We start from the raw sequence: 12,898 nt of genomic DNA on the forward strand, positions 1-12,898 counted from the left end.
AGTTGCCTAATACGCCGGAATCTACGGTACTTAAGCTTAAGTAATTTTTAATACCAAATCTCTTGCTCTACTGACACACTTAGAGGCACATCAGTCTGAAGGTATCACAATTTAAGGCTGCAGTCCTGGAAACAGCAACACGTGAGTATAGCACCGTGTTTCTTCCATTGCTTTTATAAGAATAAATGGAAGCCGACTCACCATGACACTTTCCCCAGAATCAGAAACAGAATCAAGCAACTCATCTAGCTCATCTCCAATTATATCATCTCCATCCATGCAGTCTAAACAGACTTCAGGTACAATGAAAGATCCTCCATTTGCCAGAGAGTTGGCAGTGAGTGAACTCTTCTCGGCTGGAAGGGTGATCAGAGACGCCATTGGCAATGGAGACAGATCGCTTGAAACTTCAGGTGTAAAACTGGAAGGGGAGGAGGAGGAAGAAAGAATCTTTTCCTTCCAATTGGAAAAATCTGAAACAGATTTCGATCGGGGAAGAGAGGCATCTTAGAACAGGGATTCTCAGGGATGGAGGCAAACCTCCCAAAGGAGGCACAGAAAGAAAAAAAAAGCTTTGGAAGCTGTCTACCAATGGAAGCTGGACCATGAGAGCAAATGGGTCATTGTCCCACCAACCTCAACCTGCCCTCTCCTGTATGCCTTCGATGAAGAATCCATGGGGGGTGCTGACTTTCAGCTTCCTCCTCATTAGTCTCAGTGTTGCCCTGGTAGTACTATGGGGGAAGGGCAAAGCTAAAATTAACTGGCTCTGCCTGTCATTAACTCTGGCTCCACCTAATGTTTTCCTCCCTGCCTTCTGCCATAGCCAATGGGCACAAGACACCATTGCTACCGCCTCCTTCCTGAACCCTCATGACAAGGCCCTGACCTGTAGACTAAAGGCCAGCCTGACCCCAGGCTGCTTCTCTCTCTGCCCCCAGCAACAGTCAAAGTGTCTCACCCCACTTGTCATGCCAATTTTCAACCATTCATGGAAAACACTGGCAATCATCAAGCACGCAGAGAGCTTAAATTGCAAAACTCTTCTGAACCCCTCTGCCTCAGCTAGGGAGTAATTTCCAAGGTCCTAAAAGAGGGAAAGACGGTGACCTTTTATGAATGGGAAAGAAGTGCAGCATGTGAATGTCTTCCCCCAGAACAGAGGCAAAGGCCCACATTGTTTAGGTGGGCCAGGCTCCCAGGGCAAGCTTGGCTAGCGCTTAAGAGAACGCAGACATTTGAGCAACACATGTTGAACTGCAAGGGGGAACATCCCAAGGAACACATCCACAGGGAGCCTATGCATTTGGCAGGTGCATTCAGAGACAGATAACGTCTCGTATGTTTCAGCCAATCATCAGGGGATCGGCAGCAATCTGCTTGCCTATCTGGAAGACAGTCTACCAAGCTGGGAGAATGCAAGGGTTTCTCCCTCACAATGGAAAACGCAAGGCAACTGCCATGGAGATTCCCCAAATGAAGAAAAAGCAGGCAGGACACAGTTCCCAAGAGCTGTCTGAAATGAAATCTGACCACGTTGAAAGCAGAACTTTTATATAACATTCCCCTTTAAATCCAGGAAGCCTCACCTGATTCAATATCTTCTATAGAAGTATTTGAACTCTGCAAGCAAGCAAAATATCTGTCATCAGGATGTTTGCACAGCAAATGCCTCGGGCAGGCATTTTTCTTTTAAAAACGCAAGCACACCGGCTACTAGGAACCCCAAGGCCACTTACTCCGCATGCTTACACCCAATCAAAGCTTACATCAAAATCATTCTTGCACTGTTCAACAGTGTTGGCGCTAACCCAAATACTTGTAAGATTAAGGGGGATCATATATCTCTTTTTAAGAGTCGCATTTTCAATGTACGGACAGGAAAATGAATTCCAGCAAAAGAACTCACTTCACACAGGGAAGGCACAATACCTTACCTTACTTGATACTTCTCCAGAAACAGGGTTTGGGGGAGGCTGCAATTAAGCAAACCATCATAAATAACCAACACAGAAGAGAAAGCTTACAAAACCAGTATGTAAAAAATGCTTCTACTTACTTTTGCTCTAACGTAGGCTTTTCTTATTTTTAATCCAAGTTTCTGAGCAAGTTCTTGGGTTAATTTTATTACACTTTCGTCCTGTTTTTAGAAAAAAGATAATCCAATCTAAGGAACTTCTGCATAGAAAGGTTCTCAGGTTTTTCAAGCAGCAGTGTAACCCATAAATACCCCCACACCCTTATTCACTAGCACGTGATCAAAATTTTGCCTGCAACCTCTGTCTCAGGACTCTACGGGGTGGGGGGGGGGAAGGTGCCACACAATATCATACACTTGCCAAAGGCTAAGTGTGAGGAGCTTGATGGCCGGCCGTACTTACTGGATTACTGCTATGCTACAAATCTATAATAATAACAATAATAATAATAATTTTTATTTATACCCCGCCCTCCCCAGCCAAGGCCGGGCTCAGAGTGGCTTACAAGCAATAATAAAAACAAATTGAATGATGACAACTTAAAAACAAAATTAAAATACAACATTAAAATATGGAAACATTAAAACATTAAAATGTAGCCTCATCGCAGGAGGAGAAGGAAAGGAAAAAAGAAAGAAAGGGGGGGGAGGGAATCAAACTCCCAAGCTTCCCTAGTAGGGCAACACCCAGGAAAAATACTCCACTGCGCACTGTTCCCACAAACACAGGCAATGACCACCGAACGCCATTTCATTTGCCAACACAGTACGTGATCTGCTTACTTGCGGCACTGCGAGAGAGCACTTAGCAACTGCATCATAGGCCTCCTTGTACCTTCCCAATTCTTTTAAGGCTTTAGATTTCCGGTAGAGAGCTCTGAAATTGTTTTCGTTCAGTTTTAAAACTATCCCACAATCTTCCAAAACTTTATCATGCAAGCCCTGCAACAAATAAACAGGCTTAGATTCACTACTAGAATTGAGGACTGAAGGAATGCAATTGCGTCTGGGGCAGCGTTGCGGGGGGGAGAAGGGAAATACACTTAATATACCACATACTATTTTCTAGACCAGGGCTGGGGAACCTCTGGGCTCTCTGGGTGATGCTGAACTACAACTCCCATCAGCCAATGGCCAAGAGTGATGGGAGTTGTAGTTTGAGAACATCTGGAGGACTAATGGTTCACCACACCTGTTTTAGGTAGTGCATAGGGTGGCAACATGTGGAAGACCAGGGAGGGAAATGAACCACAGAAATGCTGGATCTCTGAGTTCTTCTGATCACAAAAAGATAAGTGGTATTTCATGTTGTGAAACCCCAGCTAAGCTTTCCACCTCCATCACTTAGCAGTTAAGCATGAAGCAAGAATCTGACAGCTTTCAGTATCAAAGCTTTATTCCTGGGCTGGATCATAAATTAAAATCCAGCTCCCTGAGAGGTACCACGTGGTTCCCGATAGGTTAAACTAGATGCAAAAAAAATTTTTAAGCCTCTGTGACAAGTGGTTCCTTAAGCTGCTGACCAACCAACCCTCAATAGCTTTTCAGAAAGGAAATTCAGCTCTTGATCAGGCTTGGCAACATCTGCCCAGTTTCTTAATACAGCACTTATTAATAATAAAAAAAATCTTTTCCACCCTTCTGGTGTCCACACACCACTCACCTTCTTTGAATAACATGCTATGCGATTAACATGCAGCTTCTCTAATATTTCGTCAGAAATGTGAATCCCTTCAGAATTGGCATAATCTGCTATGTTTAAGGCTTCTGAGTAGTGGTTCAGCGATCCTTCCCACTTGCCTTCACGGTACTCATCGTTCCCTTCGTTAAACAGATTTTTAACAAGCTCTCGTATAAATATCTGAAACACATTTAAAAAAAGAAAATGAATTTATTAGATTTCTTACCTGCCCTGCACTATGAGGTCCCAAGGGCAAGTTACAACAGTACAATAATACAATTGTAAAAAAATAAGCAACTCCAAACAAAAACAAGACAAAATTATACCGATTATACAAGGGAGGTTGGTCCCCTAAAACAAAACACCTTAACTATCAAAGGTGAGGGTAAGCTGTAGAATAAAGATGCTAAACACGCCTCTGCAAAGAGAACATTTCACAATTTTGCGTTACGTGCTCCTAGGGAGTCATACCTTCAAAAATGCAATAGTCACCTTCTAAAGTGGGACTAGCTGTCTTTTTTGCAAGCAGCACCAGCTGTTGACCAGCCCCTTCTGATGCAATTACGGCTGAAGTCCCTTAGCAGGAACTGCTGACAAAGCAGTCGAGCAGAAAAACCAGGAGATTAAAAAGGTAAAAACAGCAGCAGAGGCTCAGGCTCAGGGCCTCTTCCATGGTTTAGGACAGGGGTCGGCAAGGTTTACCTTGCCTGGGCTTGTTCACTCCAGCGGAGATCCCTCCATGGGCCGGATCGTGCATGCGCATGAGCACACACGTCTGTGATTTCTGGCATCTGCGCATGCACAGACACGGTTTCCGGCACCGCGGAAGCGAGTCCCCACACCGAGCTGCACCGGTTTAATGCAGAGCACAGGGACTCGTCGAGCAGGCAGCTCAGTTCGGGGGAGGCTCGTGGGCCGGTTAAACGACCCCCGCGGGCCGCTTGTGGCCCATAGGCCTTAGGTTGCCTACCCCTGGTTTAGGAGAAGTGACTTCAGGTTCTAGGACAGAAGAAAGGCAATACACTAGAGGAAGGGAACCTTTTGCAGAAGAAGGCCAAATTCCCTGCAGTGGTGAGTAAAGCAATACACCAAACCTTTGACATTTGTTGCCTATTTTCTACATCACAGCAAGAGGTATATTGCTATCCTCACCGTCGTGTTCTGGATTACATCTCTCTCAGTGAGCTGCCTCACATCAAACTGGAATAGTGATGACCAAACAATAAAGGAAGGATTTAAATCACTTTTTACAAGTTCAAAGAAAGTAATGACTCCCACCCACTGCAGAGTCCCCTATGTCTCTGGTAGAGAAGTTCATAAACAAACACCATTACCTCATATTGTTCTTGAGTCCCTGGGTAAGGTAAAGTAGACCTGGGGGGGGGGGGGAGTAAAACACAGAGAGTCAGATCTTACCCAGGTCTTGTTCAAAGAGAGGTTTACACATCCAAAAAACTTGCCAGTCAGATATAGGAATGGTAATACATAAATGTTTCCATTCTTAAAGGTAATGTATGTCTCATCAACTGACTTTCTAGTCTCTGCAACTTCTGGGCTCAGTTTTCGGCAATCTGCAGAGTCCAGAGTTTATCCCTCAATTGATCAGTTAGGCTAATGGATCAGAAGACTGTGGAGCTTTTAAAACGCAACCAATTATCACAGATACACTCTGGAATCCACCGCAATAGTCACATAAGTTCTTGCCAGTGGCAAACTGGGTCCTGAAGAGCAGCGGACTATTTTTTAAAAGTACCTTTAAGTGCAGCATCTGCTTTGGACGACAGGGTCTGGAAAGCTCTTCAGAGCTCAAAAATGCTGTAGAAATCATTGAGCCCAGAGTTAAGACTACTGGCTAAGAGTGTGACCTTCAAGTGAGGAAATACCCGTTGCAGATCTCATCTCAGCCATGCACTCTTAAGCAAAACACTATCCTCTTGGCCTGAGGGCGTACACCCAATAACAGTGTCCTGCCTATGGACACTATTGTGGAAAGGGCTACTAAGATAATGTACGTGAAGTGTTCTTGACACTTGAAAATAAAATATTTACATGCACACACAAGTATTTTATGTTAAATCAGACATGGAGAACCTGTGGCCCTCCAGAATATCATTAATAATTAAGTAAAATTCTATACTGCCCTTCATCTGAAGATCACAGGGTGGGTTACAATGTAAAAACACAAAAATACATACCACAATAACAACCAAAAACAATATATATATATACACACACAGTTGAAAAGGCCATAGATTGTTTAATTAGCCAAAGGCCTGGGAGAACATGGATGTCTTTGCCTGGTGCCTAAAGATATGTACCGTATTTTTCGTTCTATAAGACTCACTTTTTCTCTCCTAAAAAGTAAGGGGAAATGTGTGTGCGTCTTATGGAGCGAATGCAGGCTGCGCAGCTATCCCAGAAGACAGAACAGCGAGAGGGAGCGCTGTGCTATTCTGGCTTTTGGGATTCAGAATATTTTTTTTCTTGTTTTCCTCCTCCAAAAACTAGGTGTGTCTTATAGAGTGAAAAATACGGTAATGGTCAGGTATGTCCCCTTGGGGAGAGCATTCCACAAGCGGGAAGCCACTGCAAAAAAGGCCCGTTCTCATGTTGCCACCCTCCAGACCTCTTATGGAGGAGGCACATGAAGAATGGCCTCAGATGATGATCGCAGGGTCCAGGTGGGTTCAGATACTGCTGAACTACAACTCTCATCAGTACCCACAAGCATGGCCAATGCCTAGGGAGGATGGAAAACGTAGTTAAGCAACATCCGAAGGGTCATACCTATGTTAGATCATCAAGCTATTTTAGAGGGGTTTCAGAGAAAAAAAGGAGAAGGAAGGCCAAAAGCAGGAAGACTCAGAGGGCCGAGTTGTCAAATCTCAAGACCTCAACTGTGGATTTTCATCCCTGTCATATATTGACTGAAGCATCAGGAACTGACCTCAGTGGCTGTTTGAGAAAAGCATATGGCTTCAATAACCCTGACCATAGGGATAACGTTGAAAAAGACTGAAAGGGAGCTTTCCTCGAAGCAGAGATGCTCTTTAGTAACATGCTCCAGGGCATTGCTCTGGCTGAAGGGGGAGCATGTCTCTTTGACGGAGGCCCACAATTTAATACAAGCTGGGAGGGCCCCCTTGAGCCTCATCCGTGCGGGGAAGGCTTTTCAGCATCCCTCTGCATGTGCAGAGGAAAACTACCTTTGTACTTGAGAATTTTAATTTATTTACACCCAAACCCTCTCCCTCCTCCCCCCCCCAAAAAAAAATTGGAAAGGAGATGGAAACATGATACTGCCTACAGTGATGCTGCTGAGCCTGGACAAACCAAGACAGACAGCACAATCGTCTGCATCTTTACTCAGAAGTTCAGTCGCACTGGGTCTGACAGGTTTATTCCCAAGTAAGTGAGCACATGATTGCAACCTAAGGAGCATTCTTCTCAAAGGCACATGGGACACAGCCAGTTTCAAGCATTGCGCTGCTCATGTGTTTATTCTGAAAGGGCAAAGCTCGCTAATTGTTTGATATGACAACCCCCCCCCCTTTTCTAAAGCATCATGTTAATTTAAACCAATGCTACCGACCAAACATAACCCATCCACCACACAGGTTTCCAGTCACCAAGGTCTTACTGTATAAACTGCAGCCCTTTCTTAATCTCCTGCAGTCTGATGCTTCTATCCACGGAAACATTGGACATGTTATCATGAACACCCAATTCTTCAGCGTGCAGCTTCTGCAACAGAAATGACAGCGGGTCGTTGACTTGTATATCAAGCTGTTGGGAGTAATTTATGGACGAGAAGAACAATTTTAATCTCTGAAAAATACAGGCTATAGGTTAGTTCACTAAACCAAAGCTTGGTGCTACAGGAATTAGCCTAGCCTCTCTCCTGAGCTCAACTGCTCCCCCCCCCACCCTTCCTCTTCAGGCACGGCTGCAAGAAGGAATGTGGAAGCTTTCACTGCAATTTCTGAGTGACCACAGTTTGCCATGTTGCTCAAATTCCGAAGACCTGTGGTTAGTTTAACTGCAATTAAACAAAAAACAAAAAAGCAACTTCAAACCATTGTTAATAAAATCCATTAACCATAGTTTGGGGTCAGAAGATATGTTCAACCGCAGTTAACCTCCTCCCTGCAGAAAGCCTAGGCTTGTTGTGACACTAAACCATGGTTTACCTTTACAACTGAATACAGCCTGTGTTCACAAAATATAAGTAGATAACTTTTAAAAGGAATTCGGCTTATCACATGACACCACCCAAAAGCACATAGATACAGATACAGTGGTACCCCGCAAGACGAACGCCTCGGAAGACGAAAAACTCGCTAGACGAAGGAGTTTTTCGTTTTCTTAGCCACTTCGCAAGACGCATTTCCCTATGGGCTTGCTTCGCAAAATGAAGCTTGCCCCGCAAGCTCCGGGGATAGCGGGGAAGCGGGGGGAAAACTTGCGGAACGAATTAATTTCGTCTTGCGAGGCACCACTGTACACCAAACTCCAGAACCGTCCATTGGACAAAAATCAATTAAATCTCATGTAATTATTTATTTCCCAATGCACGAAAGCAACGACATAGCAGACAGTTCCAGAATGATCAACAAGAGATTGGTATGGTCTCCTTGCACATCACAATATAACCAAGTTAATGACAACTTTGGTTTCTTTGTTCCTCCTTACAAGTACACAAGAGAAACAACCCACAATCCATGGCTGATCATTATATCAAACCAGGGATCATGATTTGTTTCATTCTAAACAAACTACATTAGTAAGCAGATCAGAATGCACCCCAACTGCCTCTACCCAAGCATGCTCTTCAGTAGTACCTGGAGGGGTGGGAAAGGAAAAAGACCTCTCCGTGAGGAGCTACAGGTAGAAACAGTAAACTGTCCTCAGCAGACTCAGACTCTCCCCATTAGTAAGGAAAGAACAAACCATTAAATTTGGTGTACATAAAAACTGGGCCAACGAAATATTTCTGAAATGCAGCCATAAGTAGTAGCATAACGGAATGAATCATTATAAAGCAGTGTATGAAGATCTTGGGGAGGAGGGTGTATGTGTTTCTAAAAATATGTACAATATAAGTAAAAAAATAAAAGTCACACAATTTAAATCCATTTCATAAAATAAAATAAAAAGGTGAGCCAGGTTTAAAAGTGTGTGGGGGTGGGTTATGGTAGCTAAAGGGGGGCAAGGGGTAGAAACACTGATTTTAGAGAGAAAGAATTACCGTATTTTTTGCACCATAACACTCACTTTTTTCCTCCTAAAAAGTAAGGGGAAATGTCTGTGCGTGTTATGGAGGGAATGCCTACGGGTGGCATGCCTACGGATTTTCCTCCTCTAAAAACTATGTGTGTGTTATGGTCGGGTGCGTGTTATAGAGCGAAAGATACGGTATCTGCAATTATACATATCTGGTTTGGATAGAAATTCTGACTTTCAAGCTTAGGGTAAGAACTGACTTGTCAGGAATTGACAGCAGTCTCAGTTCCAAATTAACTTCCAAAGCAGCCTCTACCAAATGGAGCCATCATTGTCAACTGATTGAATTAGAAATGATTAGTAGATACTCAGAAATCCCACACCTGCTCTTCTGCACACATCACAAGAATTCTGAGCTGTTTCTTAGAATTGCACTGGAATTCCTCATGCTGAGGCTTCATGGAAGAAGGCAGGCAACAGTAAACACCAGACTCTCAGCCACTAGATGGGCTGCTACAATCCCTTGTACAGAACTATTGTGCTTACTATTATAAAATCATTGACCATTCCTAGGCAAGCAATCACAACAAAGAGCGGCACCAGCACATTGAGAAGAGTCACTTTTTATTCCATTATTGCAAAAACAAATTTAGAAGGGGGCCCCTGCATAACCCTGTTAACTATCAAGAGAGAGGAACTATGCCTGACAAAGGGAATGTTTTGATGCAAGCAACCTGTTACCAAATTAGCACAAGAGAGGAGCAGGGGCAAAGAAGTTAGAATGGTGCACCAGAAGGTACCAATTTTGTGTTTTATCTCTCAGTAAATTGGTGTCAACACTGAATTAGGCAACTTTCTAAAATGTCACTCTTCATGGCAATCTTAAAATAACCTCTCACGTTTCCAAGGTCCCGATAAAGGTAGCTGTGGTCGTGCATGGGGCAGGAAACCTGTGTTCCTCCAAACACAGGACTACAATGTCTTTTGCTGGCTGGGGCTGATGGGAGGTGGAGTCCAACAGGTTTCTCATCCCTGCTGTAGTGTTTGAAATCAGTTAGGCAAACCACTTCATGCATCAGTGGAAGCGAGTTCTGCCCCACAGAAACTTATTATTACAATAAATGTGTTAGTTGCTAAAATGCCACTAGACTCTAGGATTTTTTTGGCTAGAAACCAAATAATAATTCCAATTGCTGCAACATAAAACTGAAACTGTTATGAGAAAAATGTGAGAGCACAACAAACTTCTTCAGAGTCACTATTTTATACTGTTCTTTTTTAAAGTGCCGAAACGCTTTTGTATTATCATGTGGTTCAGACATATGACATTATTTTATACTGTTTAAGGCTGAAACCACCACTGTTCAGCCCACGAGGGCAGAATAAGCTGCTTGAGGTACATAGAAGTCTCTCTTACATACTGTATCTATTTTAAAATTGACTGGAGAGTTCTAGACAACAAACCTGCCTCGGGGTACAGTAGGAAGACTCAAGATACTGCACTCATTTTGAGATAGGAAAATAATCTAATAATCCCGTGAAAGGTCTGCCTCTGCATATATTCAGTTTTAATGGAGAACAGCAGCATCAAAAAATGAGCTAAAAGTGAAGCCTGACAGATTGGCAGAGTATTTTTTTTACAGCTTCAGTTTATTGTGTGGCAATTCCTAAAGCAATTTCTATTTCAGTTTTGCCTCCCATACAATTCAGTATGCTTTTGTTGTCAACATATGGACAATCCAGAGCACATAAGTATGCTGGCCTCATTTTACTTAATTTACTGGCGTTCATAAGTTGCCTCGCTGCCAAAAGGTGCCCACACAGCAGTATAAATACACTTATTTCACTTCTACCTCATATTTAAGGCAATGCAACAATAGAATAAGGAAACATGTCAGGCAAAATTATATGGAAGAGGCCAGCAATAAAACAGATAAAAAGCTTGGTGGAATAAAACAGTATTTATGGTCTGCTTAAAGCCTATGAGAAAGGCAGCAAAATGAAGTACTTGGGGATGGAAGTCCACGTGTGGGGCCACCAATGAAACCTAATCAAACTTAGAGGAAGGCCAAACAGTACATGAAGTGTCCAAATAAAAAATTTACAATTACAAGATATTTAAGTTTACATACATGCTAAAAATAAACAGAACCTGGGCAGCAAAAGTAAGCCTGCAGCAGCAAAGTACCAACCAATCAAGAGGGAATTAAATGATTCCAAACAATGGAGCTGGGTTTTAACTGATTGTCAAAATGACAACACATGGATGTGGGGTGGAGAGGCAGATGCGTCTCACAGGACATGGCCCTCAAACTCGGGTGCCACAACCCAAAGGGTCCTCATGAACACAGATCTCTCTTCAATTTAATCTTACAGGAGGGAATTGGTTCCAGTAACAAGGTAATGAAAATGGGATCAGCAAGGACAAAAGAATAACAAGCAAGTAGTAAAGGCACAGTACAAATGAGAAGAATTGGGCCATCAGCTAACACCTTTCTTTCTAATGGGGAATGCAGATATGGCCATGCCACAGAAGGGACTCAAGACATCTCAGATCTGCCCACAACGTAAGCCACAGCTATCTTTCTAGGCCATGAGATCATGAAAACTGAACTGGTGGGAGAAACAGAGGGGTGGGATGGAAGCCACAACAGGAGAGAGCAGCCATACAGAAACTTCAAAAGTCTCTGTGCCTGTTATTAAATCTAACAGTTTTGAGCTACTGATGAAAACTCAAGCATTCAACCAAATACTATTACGTTGCTCTCTTTGATGCCAGTCGCTTAGGTAGAAGGTTCGGCAACCTAAAAGTTCATCCTCCTTGAAGATCCAGAGCCTCATGGGCTGTTATTCACACCACTTCCATATGGGAGTAGTAACATACAAGCGCCTGTAGGCTAGCATTTCTCTTTCTGCCAAACAGCCGTGCAAACTCCCACTAGTGTTCTTCCACACGCGTGTACATCCCTTTTAATACATTTCCTTTCGGCATCGCCAGCCACCAGAAGAACTTTGAGGACAAGGCGCGTGCATCCATCTCATTCAACCAGACGCCCTCCTGGCACCTTCAAGGCAGGCGGAGAGGAGGATCGGCGGCAACCACAGCTCCCGCTACACCTACTAAGGGCGCGCGCCCGGGAAACCAATCTGCCCTCGCCTCCAAGGTGCCAACGGGACTTCGGGGAGGTTCTTCGGCCTCGCCCGCATTTGAGCTTCCGCGCGGGAATGCCGAGCACCATCCCGGCTCCCTGCCCCAAACCACCTCCCGCGACGTAGCCTCTTCGTGACCCGTCAAACCAAGGAGCACCACGTCGCGCGCGCCTCCGGAAGGGCAAGATCCAGGCTCAGGAAGGCTTGTGCCGCTATATTATTATTAATTATATTTCTAAACCGCCCTTAGCGTGTGTGACCCCCCCCTAAATCTGGACATTATTTAAGGCCTGTCTCCTCCGCCCCCCCCTTTCCCTGAGGCCACAGACACCCCTTTCCCTTCCCAAAGAGCAACAAGGGGGCTCCTCATGAGCCTCGTCCACCTCCCCGCCCCCAGCCCCGGCCTGAGGCGGGAGGCGGAGCCGCGCCACCATCCCGCTCTCTCGCAGGCCTTGCCGGGCGGTGAAGGCCTCCCCTTGCCTCGCGGCGCGGGCCTCACCTGCTCCCTCAGGCCAGGAGGCCGTGTAGCTGCTGCTGCTGAGGAGGCGAAGACAGCGCGGCGGAGGCACGACGAGCCAGGCCCCTTTCTCTGCCTCTCCGTCTCTCTCTCTCTCCCTCTCCGCGCTTCCTTCCTCTTGGCGTGCCTTTCCGGCCTAAGGCCCCCGGCTCCTCTCGCCCGCAGCGCCCTCTACCGCTCGGAGGCCGCCTGGCGGCGCCACAATGAGGGAGCCTCCTCCAAGCGCGGCTTTGGCTGATTGGACGAGGCGGGGAGCGACGTGCGCCTCTATGGGAGGCGGGGCCTCGGACGCCGCTCTCGCTTTCCCCTCACAGAGATGCCGCAGCTTCCCATTGGCTGTCGTTTGATT

General features: G+C 45.0%; 1 protein-coding gene across 2 annotated transcripts in view; it reads right to left on the reverse strand.

Annotated features, from left to right (window-relative positions):
- The window catches only part of ZC3H7A (zinc finger CCCH-type containing 7A), a 30,541-nt gene extending 17,879 nt beyond the window's left edge, over window positions 1-12,662 (reverse strand). The window contains exons 1-9 of one of the 2 annotated variants that reach the window (XM_083474208.1): window positions 12,532-12,662; window positions 7,300-7,403; window positions 4,994-5,033; window positions 3,642-3,839; window positions 2,762-2,920; window positions 2,060-2,140; window positions 1,938-1,976; window positions 1,590-1,623; window positions 202-473 (exon numbers count right to left, since the gene is read on the reverse strand). In XM_083474208.1, the coding sequence (XP_083330334.1) occupies window positions 202-473; window positions 1,590-1,623; window positions 1,938-1,976; window positions 2,060-2,140; window positions 2,762-2,920; window positions 3,642-3,839; window positions 4,994-5,033; window positions 7,300-7,367 (891 nt within the window). In that variant the 5' untranslated portion in view covers window positions 7,368-7,403; window positions 12,532-12,662. The remainder of the gene's footprint in view (window positions 1-201; window positions 474-1,589; window positions 1,624-1,937; window positions 1,977-2,059; window positions 2,141-2,761; window positions 2,921-3,641; window positions 3,840-4,993; window positions 5,034-7,299; window positions 7,404-12,531) is intronic. The other variant, XM_083474209.1, reaches the window with a different exon arrangement.
- Between the last annotated feature and the right edge of the window lie 236 nt (window positions 12,663-12,898).

Source organism: Podarcis liolepis (genome assembly GCF_965112155.1).
Source record: "Podarcis liolepis genome assembly, chromosome: 14".
In the NCBI taxonomy this organism is placed as follows: Eukaryota; Metazoa; Chordata; class Lepidosauria; order Squamata; family Lacertidae; genus Podarcis; species Podarcis liolepis.